This window comes from Dicentrarchus labrax, unplaced genomic scaffold (genome assembly GCF_905237075.1).
Source record: "Dicentrarchus labrax unplaced genomic scaffold, dlabrax2021, whole genome shotgun sequence".
Classification (NCBI taxonomy): domain Eukaryota; kingdom Metazoa; phylum Chordata; class Actinopteri; family Moronidae; genus Dicentrarchus; species Dicentrarchus labrax.
The window spans coordinates 18,816-32,274 of NW_026136962.1; the positions used below are offsets into that span (position 1 = coordinate 18,816).

At 38.6% G+C, this 13,459-nt stretch overlaps 1 protein-coding gene across 1 annotated transcript in view; it reads left to right on the forward strand.

Annotated features, from left to right (window-relative positions):
- Positions 1-13,459, forward strand: part of LOC127360873 (NACHT, LRR and PYD domains-containing protein 12-like) — a 41,654-nt gene that overhangs the window by 9,184 nt on the left and 19,011 nt on the right. Inside the window, 1 exon segment of the mRNA XM_051395295.1 lies at positions 2,211-2,384. Coding sequence (XP_051251255.1) covers positions 2,211-2,384 — 174 coding nt within the window.

Sequence of the window (13,459 nt, forward strand, 5' to 3'; positions counted from 1 at the left end):
AGCAAGACCTTGGAGACAGCGGCAAGGAAAAACTTCCTTTTCCGCCCTGACAGAGAGAGAGAGAGAGAGACAGAGAGAGAGAGAGAGACAGAGAGAGAGAGAGAGAGAGAAGAGAGAGAGAGAGACAGAGAGAGAGAGAGAGACAGACAGAGAGAGAGACAGACAGAGACAGACAGACAGAGACAGAGAGAGAGAAATAGAAATAACTCATGATGAACATGAAGATGATGACAATGACAACAACGATGGACAATAATAATAGTAACTATAATAATTTTAGAATATATATTATGAGATTAGAATGATAATTATAATAATAATAATAATAATAATAATAATAATAACAGCAGTAATTTTGAGGCTTCACCAGGATCGATGAGAACCTGCGAGATGAGAAAGCACAAGAACTCCGGGGAAGAAGTGAAGTTAGTAACATGCATTAATGGGACATGAATGAGTGCAGAAAGAGAGAGGAAGAGAGGAGCTCAGTGCATCATGGGAAATCCCCCGATAGTCTAGGCCTATAGCAGCATAACTAAGGGATGGTTCAGGACTCACCTGATCCAGCCCTAACTATAAGCTTTATCAAAGAGGAATGTCTTAAGCCTACTCTTGAATGTGGAGAGGGTGTCTGCCTCCAGAACCACAACTGGAAGCTGGTTCCACAGGAGAGGAGCTTGGTAACTGAAGGCTCTGGCTCCTGTTCTACTTTTAGAGACTATAGGAACCACAAGTAGTCCAGCATTCAGAGAACGTAGTGTTCTAGAGGGGTAATAGGGTACTATGAGCTCTTTAAGATATGAAGGGGCCTGACCATGAAGAGCTTTGTAGGTGAGGAGGAGGATTTTAAATTCTATTCTAAATTACTACTGATGTGAGATCAGTTGTGTTTAATGCAGGGAAATGTATATTTGCTATGTTTTTTAGAAGATATAAAATTTTCCTGTGTTCTGAGCAGTCCTTGAACACCTCCTGCTGTATGTTTTGTTGTTTATTAGAGTATTCAGGTGTAACCTGTATTGTCAATCAGGGTCTATTGGTGTATAACCTACCGATTTGGAGGATTAAAGAGAACGGGACGTATAGAGAGAGACCCTCCCCCCCCCCCCCTTCTTCTCCTCCATAAATTTTTTTCCCCCCCCCCCCCCCCCCCCCCCAAAAAAAAAAAAAAAAAAAAAAAAAAAACCTTTTCTTTTTTTTCCTCATACCCCCCCCCTTTTTTTTTATAAAAAAAAAAAAAAAAAAAAAAAAAACTTTTTTTTTTTTAAAAAAAAAAAAAAAAAAATTTATTTTTAAAAAAAAAAATTTTTGTTGGGGGGAGGGAAAAAAAAAGAGGAAAATTGCCGCTCAACACAAAATCCTTTTGCTCCCCGCTCCGCTCATATGCTCTGACAGGGACTAACGTTAGTTTCACAACTTTGATCATCCGCCACTGGACAGAGGTTGTGAACTAAACAAACAACGTTGCTATCCAGTGTGCGTGTAATCAAAAAGGATGGAGATGGAGAGTGTTATTTTGATTGTGTGTTCTTTGCGTAATGGATGTGGAGAACTGTTCAATAACGTTTAAATAGTCAGAGATTATTTCCTTGTGGTTTGCGTAAAAGGATTTTGGAGCTAATAGAGTCGCGTGTGACATAAACGTAGATGGTGCAGTGACTCAGGTTCATGCCAGCTGAACAAATCTATTGCATTGTTATAGCGTTAATGTGAAGTTTAATTAATAGCGCATATATTCATCTGAGAACTGATGATGTCTGTGTGTTACAGACCCTGGCTGTGTGCACTGAAGTGTATATGACAATAAAGTAGTGAATCTCAATCTATTTATTTATTTTTAAAATGTATTTTAAATAGGCCTATAGGCTCATAGGTTTTTTGTCCAAAAATACCAAACAATTTTTTCACAGCCCCCCCTGTTCAAAATTAGAAGTTTATTTAAATCAAACAGTTAACTGCCAGTGGTCAAAGCCTCCAACAAAGCTCTGTAAGTACAGAAATAGTTGGATGTCTGTATTATCACTTAAATACTCTGCTATCTTTTCGACTTAAAGAGATTATAAAGACATTATATATCACCAACATTGGGAACTCCTCACTAGCTGATATCATTTTTACAGAACTAATTTAAAGTCTTTTTGGTTTTGGCTGAGTGATAAAGTGCTGGTCACAAATGTTATTTTTCTTATTGTTGATCATTGTCTCTACAGACTGAGTGGCTGTAACCTCTCAAAGAGAAGCTGTGAAGCTCTGTCCTCAGTTCTCAGCTCCCAGTCCTCTAGTCTGAGAGAGCTGGACCTGAGTAACAACAACCTGCAGGATTCAGGACTGAAGCTGCTTTCTGTTGGACTGAAGAGTCCACACTGTAAACTGGAAACTCTCAGGTCAGTATTCGTCAACCTGTTCAACTGATAACCACTTTAAACCTGAATTATGTTGATGCATACAATTGTAATCTTCTTAACGTTGTTTTGTTTATTTAGTTTGAGTCTATTTCCTTGAACATGTTTGTTATGTAATGTGTTTGTAGCACCCAAACACTCAGTAAATGCTTAAGTTAAAGTAACTCACCCTGGACTTGAATGATGGGGTGTTGGGGTTTGATTTATTAAGGTAGCTACCACGAAGGTTTAACTGTTTTGTGTGAAACTTTTTATGGCCTAATACTTTATGAATAACGAACAACTTTGTTAGACTAAGCAGTGGCTCTATTCACACGTACTCTACACTATTTTAAATAACTGACCCCAGACAACTCTTTCAAATAAATGAAATAATAGTTAACCAACCAGTTGTTTTCCAGTTTAACACAAATAATATTTACTTTGTTCATTAACAGATGAACAAAAATGAAATAACACAATTACTCAAATTAGACTTCTTTAAAATAAAAATATTATAGTTGTAAACAAAATGACCTTTACCAAAATTGGCAAAACACTGTAGAAAAATAGACACTCATAATAAGCAAAATAGAATTGGCAATATCAAAATACTATTCAAAATTCAAATAATTGCAGGTCTCCGGTAAAATTCCTAGTTCTTACCCCTTAATATGATTTCTCTATACTTATCAACTCAGATCAAATATGCTACTTAACTGAACTCTAACAAAACAGTGGGCCCACACACACACACACACACACACACGCACACGCACACGCACGGCACAGGCACACGCACACAGTCACACACAAACACACACACACACACATACACAAAAACAAAAAAAGGCCTGTGTGTTGCTCGGTGCGGTGCGGCATGGCAAATCCTTATCCTCAGTGACAATTAACAGTCACAAAGAAATCCAACTCACGGTCTGGAATAAGTCCTGGAGAAACAGTTAATGAAGAGATGGAGATGAAAGCCAACGGCAGCAGAAGTAAAGTCCTCCTCAGGAAGCGTGAAACAGTCCTTCCCGTTCAGCAATGGCGTCCTCTTGGCTCGATTCTCCCGCCCCTTTTTTGTTCACTCCCTTACCTACGGCCAATAACCAACAGGTGACATTGAGTGATACCTACAGCAACCAATCAAATGAAACAGCATGAAACAATAGCCAAATCTGAAAATTCATGTTTAGTTTACCACACACTTTTCTTCAGCTACTATACAGAACAGTTTAATGTAACTACTTAATGAACTATTTACACTCTACTTTATTTATTATGAATTTATGTTAATCTATCGGTTAACATTTCATCTTTCACTGCTTTTAACCTAAATTACTTTCAGTTTATTTGCATTACTGAATTATTTAATTAATTCACTGAAATAATTATTTGTATTACAAATTAACTTGTTTTAACCCCTGTACTTTTACACTGGACTACATGTTGTTCTGTGTGTTTGCAGGCTGTCAGGCTGCCTGATCACAGAGGAAGGTTGTGCTTCTCTGGTCTCAGCTCTGAGCTCCAACCCCTCCCATCTGAGAGAGCTGGACCTGAGCTACAATCATCCAGGAGACTCAGTAACAAAGCTGTCTGCTGGACTGGAGGATCCACAGTGGAGACTGGACACTCTCAGGTATGAGGCAGATCAATACAGTAGTAGTAGTCAGGTGACAGAGAAAAGGTGATGAAATTTCTGTTTTTCTGGACCGATGTCTTGTTTCAACATTGGAAAATAGGACAGTGGTTTATCCTGATGGGTTGGTGAGCATCATGGCGGGTTGATATTTGTCAATGTTGTCACGCTGCAGGTTTGTGGGCTCATATCATAAATAGTTTGAGATATTTTGATGGATGTCATCTGCCATCAGCGTGTTACCTTTTAGTCTAGAAAAACTAAAGGCGTCACCTAAACTACAATTCAGTTCAGTTCAGTTTTATTTGTATGTCACCAATTCATAACAGAAGTTATCTCAGGACAGTTTTCAAATAGAGCAGGTCTAGACCAAACTCCTTATAACATTATTTACAGAGACCCAACAGTTCCCACCATGAGCAAGACCTTGGAGACAGTGGCAAGGAAAAACTTCCTTTTCTGCCCTGACAGAGAGAGAGAGAGAGAGACAGACAGAGACAGACAGAGAGAGAGAGAGAGAGAGAGACTAGAAATAACTGATGATGAACATGAAGATGATGACAATGAAAACAACGATGGACAATAATAATAGTAACTATAATAATTTTAGAATATAATAAGATTAGAATGATAATAATAATAATAATAATAATAATAATAATAATAATATCAGATATTTTGAGGCTCCACCAGGATCGATGAGAACCTGCGAGACGAGAAAGCACAAGAACTCCGGGCAAGAAGTGAAGTTAGTAACATGCATTAATGGGACATGAATGAGTGCAGAAAGAGAGAGGAAGAGAGGAGCTCAGTGCACCATGGGAAATACCCCGATAGTCTAGGCCTATAGCAGCATAACTAAGGGATGGTTCAGGACTCACCTGATCCAGCCCTAACTATAAGCTTTATCAAAGAGGAACGTCTTAAGCCTACTCTTGAATGTGGAGAGGGTGTCTGCCTCCAGAACCACAACTGGAAGCTGGTTCCACAGGAGAGGAGCTTGGTAACTGAAGGCTCTGGCTCCTGTTCTACTTTTAGAGACTATAGGAACCACAAGTAGCCCAGCATTCAGAGAACGTAGTCTTCTAGAGGGGTAATAGGGTACTATGAGCTCTTTAAGATATGAAGGGGTCTGACCATGAAGCGCTTTGTAGGTGAGGAGGAGGATTTTAAATTCTATTCTAAATTACTACTGATGTGAGATCAGTTGTGTTTAATGCAGGGAAATGTATATTTGCTATGTTTTTTACAAGATATTGAATTTTCCTGTGTTCTGAGCAGTCCTTGAACACCTCCTGCTGTATGTTTTGTTGTTTATTAGAGTATTCAGGTGTCAACCTGTCATTGTCCAATCAGGGTCTATTAGAGATGAGTATGAGGAAACCTACCGGATTCTGAGAGGATTAAAAAGAGAAACGGAGACGTAAAAGAGAGATAGAGAGACGCTCAATAGCACACTTGTACGACTTCTCAGTTTCTTTTCTGAAGTACACATTAAACTCCATAGTTTTGAAAGAAAATAGTGTGGGTGTGCGCGTGCAGGTGCAAAGACTGGAGCGATCTTTAAAAAAATTGCCGCTCAACACAAAATCCTTTTGCTCCCCGCTCCGCTCATATGCTCTGACAGGGACTAACGTTAGTTTCACAACTTTGATCATCCGCCACTGGACAGAGGTTGTGAACTAAACAAACAACGTTGCTATCCAGTGTGCGTGTAATCAAAAAGGATGGAGATGGAGAGTGTTATTTTGATCGTGTGTTCTTTGCGTAATGGATGTGGAGAACTGTTCAATAACGTTTAAATAGTCAGAGATTATTTTCTTGTGGGTTGCGTAAAAGGATTTTGGAGCTAATAGAGTCGCGTGTGACATAAACGTAGATGGTGCAGTGACTCAGGTTCATGCCAGCTGAACAAATCTATTGCATTGTTATAGCGTTATTGTGAAGTTTAATTAATAGCGCATATATTCATCTGAGAACTGATGATGTCTGTGTGTTACAGACCCTGGCTGTGTGCACTGAAGTGTATATGACAATAAAGTAGTGAATCTCAATCTATTTATTTATTTTTAAAATGTATTTTAAATAGGCCTATAGGCTCATAGGCTTTTTGTCCAAAAATACCAAACAATTTTTTCACAGCACCCCCTGTTCAAAATGACTTCCAGCGGCCCTGGGGTACAAATTAGAGTTAGATTAGAGTAGCAAAATTCAACTGCTCTTAACTCATCCTATAGAATAACATTTATCAGTCATCAGCTCATCATCTGTGTCACCTGTATTGTTACCTGTGTTTGCTTTACTAATTGAGGCGCCATCTTGTGGTTACATAAAAACACAGCAATCCAGGCAACAGAACAGAAAAACTAAAGGCGTCACCTAAACAACAATTCAGTTCAATGTCACCAATTCATAACAGAAGTAACTACTGCACTCAGGTTCAACTCAAGGAGTGAGTAAATGTAAATAATAATAATGTAAAAAGGTAAACACAATTTCACAATCAACAAAAAGTAGAATCACAGTTCAGATTCATTCCAATATATAAAAGAAATAAAAGAACTGAAAGTGAAAGTGTTTCTTTACAGCTTATTGCTGTCTGATATCAATGTTGGTCAAAGTCCAGTCCAAAAGCTTAGTGTGTATCCATGTCCGTCCAAGTGTATTCAATGTGTATGTGCTACCCGGGTAGAATGTGTGTGTTTGTTTGTACGCTTGCTCAGATCTTATCTTCAGGAAGATGATGAAGATGGAGAATTCCAGATACTCTCTAACCCTGCCTCGCATCCCACAGGAAACCCAGAATGTAGATCCAGCAACTCAAAAAACCAATTATCTCTCATCAATTACTGTACAGTATCATATCTCTCTTTAACTCAAGTGTAACTTATAACAAAAGCAATGATGAACTATATCCTGAGACCTTAAAAGCTTAGACATCATTGTGTTTTGTTTCCTTTTACCCGTATTAATAAATCATGTTACACAACTTATCTCTTATCTCTAATCAATCATGTCTCTCATTGATATTCACCCATATGTATTTTTAACCATCTCAACATGAACTGAAACACATTATTTATATCAGGAAAAACCCATATGTATACAAATCATGAGCATTAGCCCACATATAGCATATTTTTAACTCTGAACATGGCGCCCAGAAATGTAAAAATTAGCATTACACTAAAAATAAGTAAATGCAGAGAAATATTATATTTAGTCGGCTCTTACCAATTCACCTCCCATGTTAAACTGTTTAAAGGTAATCAATGTAAACATTCTGTTACAAATATAATACTGATAATAATAATAGATCATCAATAAGTGAAAATAATGAGCTGTAGCCATCGGCCAATAAGAAGAAGCTCCACTGAACTGAAAGACTATCAGCTGATTAATAATAAGTGCTCCATGTGAAGATGTAAGTCCATTTGTAGAGAATAACCTCTGTGTATGAGAGCGATGTAATGTCCATGTTTCCATGCTGCTCTGACCCCCCTCCTCCTTTCAGGGTGGAGCCTGCTGGAGTCCGATGGTTGAGACCAGGTCTGAGGAAGTGTAAGTGTGAAAACAAAGCAGCACACATTCAACCATCTTCACACTGTGACATCACTCATTCACAGCTCTGATGTCATCATCAAAGTGTCAATCAATGATCAGATGATAGATCAATAACTGCAGCTGTATTGTGTCTTGTTCTCTCCATCAGATTCCTGTGAACTCACAGTCGACACAAACACAGTGAACAGATACATCAAACTGTCTGACAACAACAGGAAGATGATTTATGTGAAGGAGGATCAGTCATATCCTGATCATCCAGACAGATTTAACTACTGGCATCAGCTGCTGTGTAGAAATGGTCTGACTGGTCGCTGTTACTGGGAGGTCGAGTGGAGAGGAAGAGTTTATATATCAGTGAGTTACAGAGGAATCAGCAGGAGAGGAGACAGTAGAGACTGTTGGTTTGGAGGGAATGATCAGTCCTGGAGTCTGTTCTGCTCTGATGATGGTCGTTACTCTGTCTGTCACAATAAGAGAGAAACGTCCATCTCCTCCTCCTCCTCCTCCTCCTCCTCCTCCTCCTCCTCCTCTGGTAGAGTAGCAGTGTATGTGGACTGTCCTGCTGGCACTCTGTCCTTCTACACAGTCTCCTCTGACACACTGATCCACCTCCACACCTTCAACACCACATTCACTGAACCTCTTTATCCTGGGTTCGGGTTCTGGTTCAGCTCTGGTTCCTCAGTGTCTCTGTGTCCTCTGTAGGAGGGAGAGAGAAACTTTCTCACTGCTGACCAGATAGTTCAGTCTGTACAGGATCACACACAGCTGATGTTAGTTAGTACCAACCTGATGTGTTTACTGTAATAGAGGAGGAAGAGGAGGCTGAAGGAAGAGAAGAGCAAAGGATGCTGGGATGAAGGGATCATGTGTGAGGGTAATGTGCAGCCTGCAGACGTAGAGATGAAAGAAATGATAGAAAGAATTGATCTTCTTCTATAACTCTGAGAAAAATGAACATTTTTAGGATCAAATGTGGCTGCTTGTTTTTCAAATCTTCTTCTTTTTGAAAGCACAGTTAGAGGGAAAGTGTTTTATGACTCAAATATTAAAGTGTGAACAAATATTCAACTTTGAGTCTAAAACTGAACTTTGTTGCCTTAAAACTTTTGTTTCTGTGAAGAAAAAAGAAAAAATGTGTTCAAATGTCAAACAAGAGTCTTTCAGGATCAAATTCAGCATCTGTGTAAAAATAGTTCCAAGGTGTAAAGAGTGGCTTTGATTTGAACAAACTAAATTCATCATCTTTGGTCATCGTGGAACAAATGTACAAACTTTGATAAGTCAGGTAGAAATCAAAAGAAATCAAAGTTTTGGGATGATTCTAGATAATAAATGATGCTGGAAACCACATCTAAATGATGTCAAAGCAAAACTGTCCAAATGGATCCAACACTGTATAAAATGAAGGATTAGTTAAATCCAGCTTCATTCTCCACTTTGTATTGTTCACTTCTACTTCCATACATCACTGACTGTGTGCTCGTTTGGGGAACTCATATAAAACAAACACTAATCAGATTTTTACATTTGAACAGAGAGACATAAGAAGAGTAAACCAAACTACTGATCAAGAACCAATAACAATAATTAACTGATAACTAGTAAAGGTTTGTTTCACCAACTTCCGCCCCTCGCTATGATTGACAGGAGGTTTTGGGGTGCTTTTGGCGAGCAGGGAGAGGTGTACGTGACACACAGAGAGAGAGAGAGGACCTCCGAGCCTCAATGTGGAACTTGAAGTAGACGCTCCGTGTAATAACGTTGAGCTTCATAAGAGTTGAGAAGCAGTAAGAAGTGATAACGATTACTGAGGATGAGCAGTTGCCAGCTGAAAGTGAAACGGGTTTCCTTCTCAGCTTCTCATTTTGTTTTCTGCTCGTGTGTTAGCTACTAAGTTAATTCCATGTACAGACAATTCTAGTATTTTCTGTGGTTCATGTTAAATGCTTAAAGGGAAACGTTTTGATGGTTAAAGTGTAAATTTCATAGTAATATTCACCATGTTAAAATAAAAGAAACATGAATTTCCTCAAGTGTGGAGTTTTTAATCACTTACTGTGTTTCTACAGAAAACTCTGAGAAAGTAAGTTTAAGGCTTACTGTTTAATGTGTGAGATAAACTGTGTTTTATTCCTTCCTCAAATATTAGCTGAGCTGAAACAGTTTAACTCTGTTTTCATGTCTGTGACAATATTGTTTGTTAGAACAGATTTATTCAAATATCATTCAATTGGTTCAATTTGTTAAAACATTAATGAGAAACAGGACTTTCTGACATTAATGGGTGTCAATCTGGTTAAACTTTAATAAAATGAATAAATCAACTTCAGTCCAGAACTCTTGTGAGTCTGTTTAAGGAATAGATGAGAAATAGATTTGATTTCTGTTTTACATAAAGAACATAATGGAGAAATATGTATTTTTAATGTATTTAATATTTTATTACAGGGGTGGTATCTCTGTAATATCTTCATGTGAACTTCTTTCATTTTATGTGGAATGAGGAATTTATTAGAGTCTGACCAAATGTGTTGTTCAGGGAAGTTTAGTTTCCATAAAAGAGTTGATTTGGGAGAATTACTGTGATCTGAGCTCAGAATTTCCTCAATAAACAACCGAACAGTGACAGTAGTGTCGATCTCAGTTATTAAAGTTAGAAATCATTAAACCAGAGGACAAATACAACAGAACCAAAAAACTAAATAATTGAATGAGAAAGACTTCACATATTTGTGTGTCATCCTTGCGCAGGGGCAGGGCCGGCCCAAGGCATAAGCGAACTAAGCAGCTGCTTAGGGCCCCGTGACCACTAGGGGCCCCCAAGAGCAATTAACTTAAAAAAGAAAAAAGTAATTATTTTTTTTCCATGTGAGTGATGATGATTCATATATTATCAAATGTACATTCTTGCACAAAAAAAAAACCCAACAACAATATGATGTTAACAGAGTGTAGTTTCCTACTGCCTCTCTGCTCGAACTATCAGAGCTCCGTTAGTAACGTGTGCAGAGCTCCCAATCGTGCAGTTGTTTGCAATTGTTTGCAGCAGAGCACAGTAATTTATGTGAGTAAATAAACATATTTCTTTTACATCAACTCCCTATTATGCTCATACGTTATCTGAAACTTCCCCAGGAGCACTGTTAAAGTATTTAGGAGGAGGCACTGACTCAGCCCAGGGGCAATCCATCTCCTCAGGAGCAGCCAAGGCTGATGAATCAGTTGATCAAACACTGTCACCATATATATTTAATTTATAGTAAAATTACCTCATTAAGATAAACTAATATAAGATATAATCATATGACAAGGGACATGATTTTAGACAAATCCATATTATTTCAAAACTTGTCAAGCAATTTTCAGTTGTTCCACTGGCAGTTTGTTTTCTTATTACAAGCTATAGCTGTACTGTTTTATTTAGAACATAAGCTGCATCATTTTCAAGTGTAATATGACTATAACATGGCTAGCTTTTGTTTTTGTTGTTTTTCATCTCAGGTCCATCTCTATCCTCTGCTCCATCCACTGTGCCCACTGTCCCTTCTGTGTCTTCTGCAACCTCAGCTGTTCCTGGTCAGTTAACAACAGAACAACCTTTATAATTGCTCAGTGCACTGCAGAATATTCTGAGATGAATAATTTTGTCCAAAAATATTATTTTAATTTCCCTATAGGTCCTTCATCTTTGGTCATGGAGATTGATGTGTCTTCTTCAGCATCCAGTTTGGAGCAGGGATCAGCAGCTCCGCCAGTTGACCCAGCTGAGTGTCCCTCTTTCCTGTCAGACTCAGAAAGGACTGAACAGGTATTAAGAGGGCCACTGCCTATAAAAGGACACATTCACATTCCCAAAAAGACATTACACATACAGACACCTAGTAAATGGGGAAAAAGTAAAGCGGAGCTGGCTCACATATTCAAAAAGTAAAGATGCAGTCTATTGCTTCTGCTGCAAATTATATTTACCATTTGTGTTACATTGTTTTAGGTGCCTGTTGATTTACATCATTATTTAAGTATTTGTCTGATATTTTTTAAATTTATTTTATTTAATACTGCCTGTTTTTGTACATTTGGTGTTGCAGTTTATTTAAAAAAAAAATAATAAAGCAGATTGTGTTTACAGTAAACGATTAGTTGATTTTGTTACTTTTAATTGGCCTAGATGACATTCGGTATCCCACTTAGTACTATATCACTTTGAATATTAAGTGTTAATCAACCCCAGGCTGCTCTTGTAGCTGAATTTGCTACCATTTCAGATTAAAAACCATAGATGGGTAAAACATGCCAGGCTGAGGTTTAATGTATTGATTCTCTGTGTGGCCAGTAGGGGGAGTTGCTGACTTTGCTCAAATATTAATTGAAAGATTTTTCTGTAAGTCTGCAAATCTGGTGTCTGCTTCCATGGCATTAATCACTGTGGATTACAATCTAACTACAACAAAAAGTTCTCACATTTAGTTTTACAAGTGATTACAGTACCATCTTAGTATAAAGGAGATTAGGCGTGGAGGGTAGACATGAGTATAAGGAAAGACTGAACATTAATACAGTACAGTAACAACAGAACACACAATAGTAATGGATGGGTTAGCTAAGCGAATACTTTACTAGTGATTTAGCAACAGCCTGATAAAAACATGATGATTCTTACTTCCAGAGGACTTGGTGGCTGTTGTGCTTCTTCCAGTGGTCTCTGTAATGCCTGCAGCTGATGAGCTTTCTCCAGATGTAGATGGTGCAGAAGACACAGAAGATGCAGATGGGAGTGACTCGGTGCTTGTATCATCTGGTGCAAGCAAACATATCATGTAATGCTATAATGTGATGTATTTGATGTATTCAATGCAAATATTATGAGCTGGTTCACGTTACCACTTTACATAACACCCTCAACACACACACACGTTACCCTGAGAAGATGAGGGTCACCTGGTAGCCCCCCTCTTAACTTATATGTTAGGTTATAATATGGGATTTGGTTCTTCAGATCCAGGTCAGCAGTGCACTGGATCAGATCATAGATAGACTGTACATTTTTGAATGACAGACACGTACAGGGTAGTCTCTGCTTCTCTGATGGGTTTCCGAGTTGTGCAAAGAAAACTGGGAGCAGCTGACGGGCTCGTTTATTCTGTTAACAGAATTTTCCTCTAATAAACACGCCAACTTTCTAGTCTCCAAATGTAAAACTTCTTTGCAATATTTCTAACTTTTATTTTATATTAAAGTGCGTTTCCACTCAAGACTTTCTATATGCGTCGGCTGTGAATGTCAAGACTGAAAACTTACCTGTCTCGCCATCAATATCCAGGCTGTCCGCCGACCTCCTCGGAGTTTCAGGCTCCTCTTCGCCTGCTTCATAGCTATCCAGCAGCTCCAACGGCTGACAGCTGGGTTTATCGCCCATAACACGGCTAAGCTCGTTATAAAATGGGCAGGTGATGCGACCGCGACCGCTTCGGTTATTGGACTCATTTGTTTCTTTAAATTTAGCTTTAAGGCTCTTCACCTTCCTTTGGCACTGCAGCCACGTTCTCCTGTGTCCCTGTTCTTACATTTCCTTTGCTATTTCTTCAAAAACGGAGCGGTTACGGTACGATCCTTCTAGTTTTGCTTGAATTGAAGTATCTCCCCAAATACTAATTAGGTCTAACACCTCACTCTCCCTCCATTGACTTGCTCCATCACTGTTCTCCATTTTGTAGGCCTAGTCAAGTTTTTAATTTTACCGTCTGTGTCGAGGGCGAACTCGCCGGCGCATCACTGTGACAAATGTTGATGTAGATTGACGTAAAAGTCGCATCAAATCCAGCTTGGTTGTTCACACTGCGGCCGCATTGAAAACAATCAGACCTGG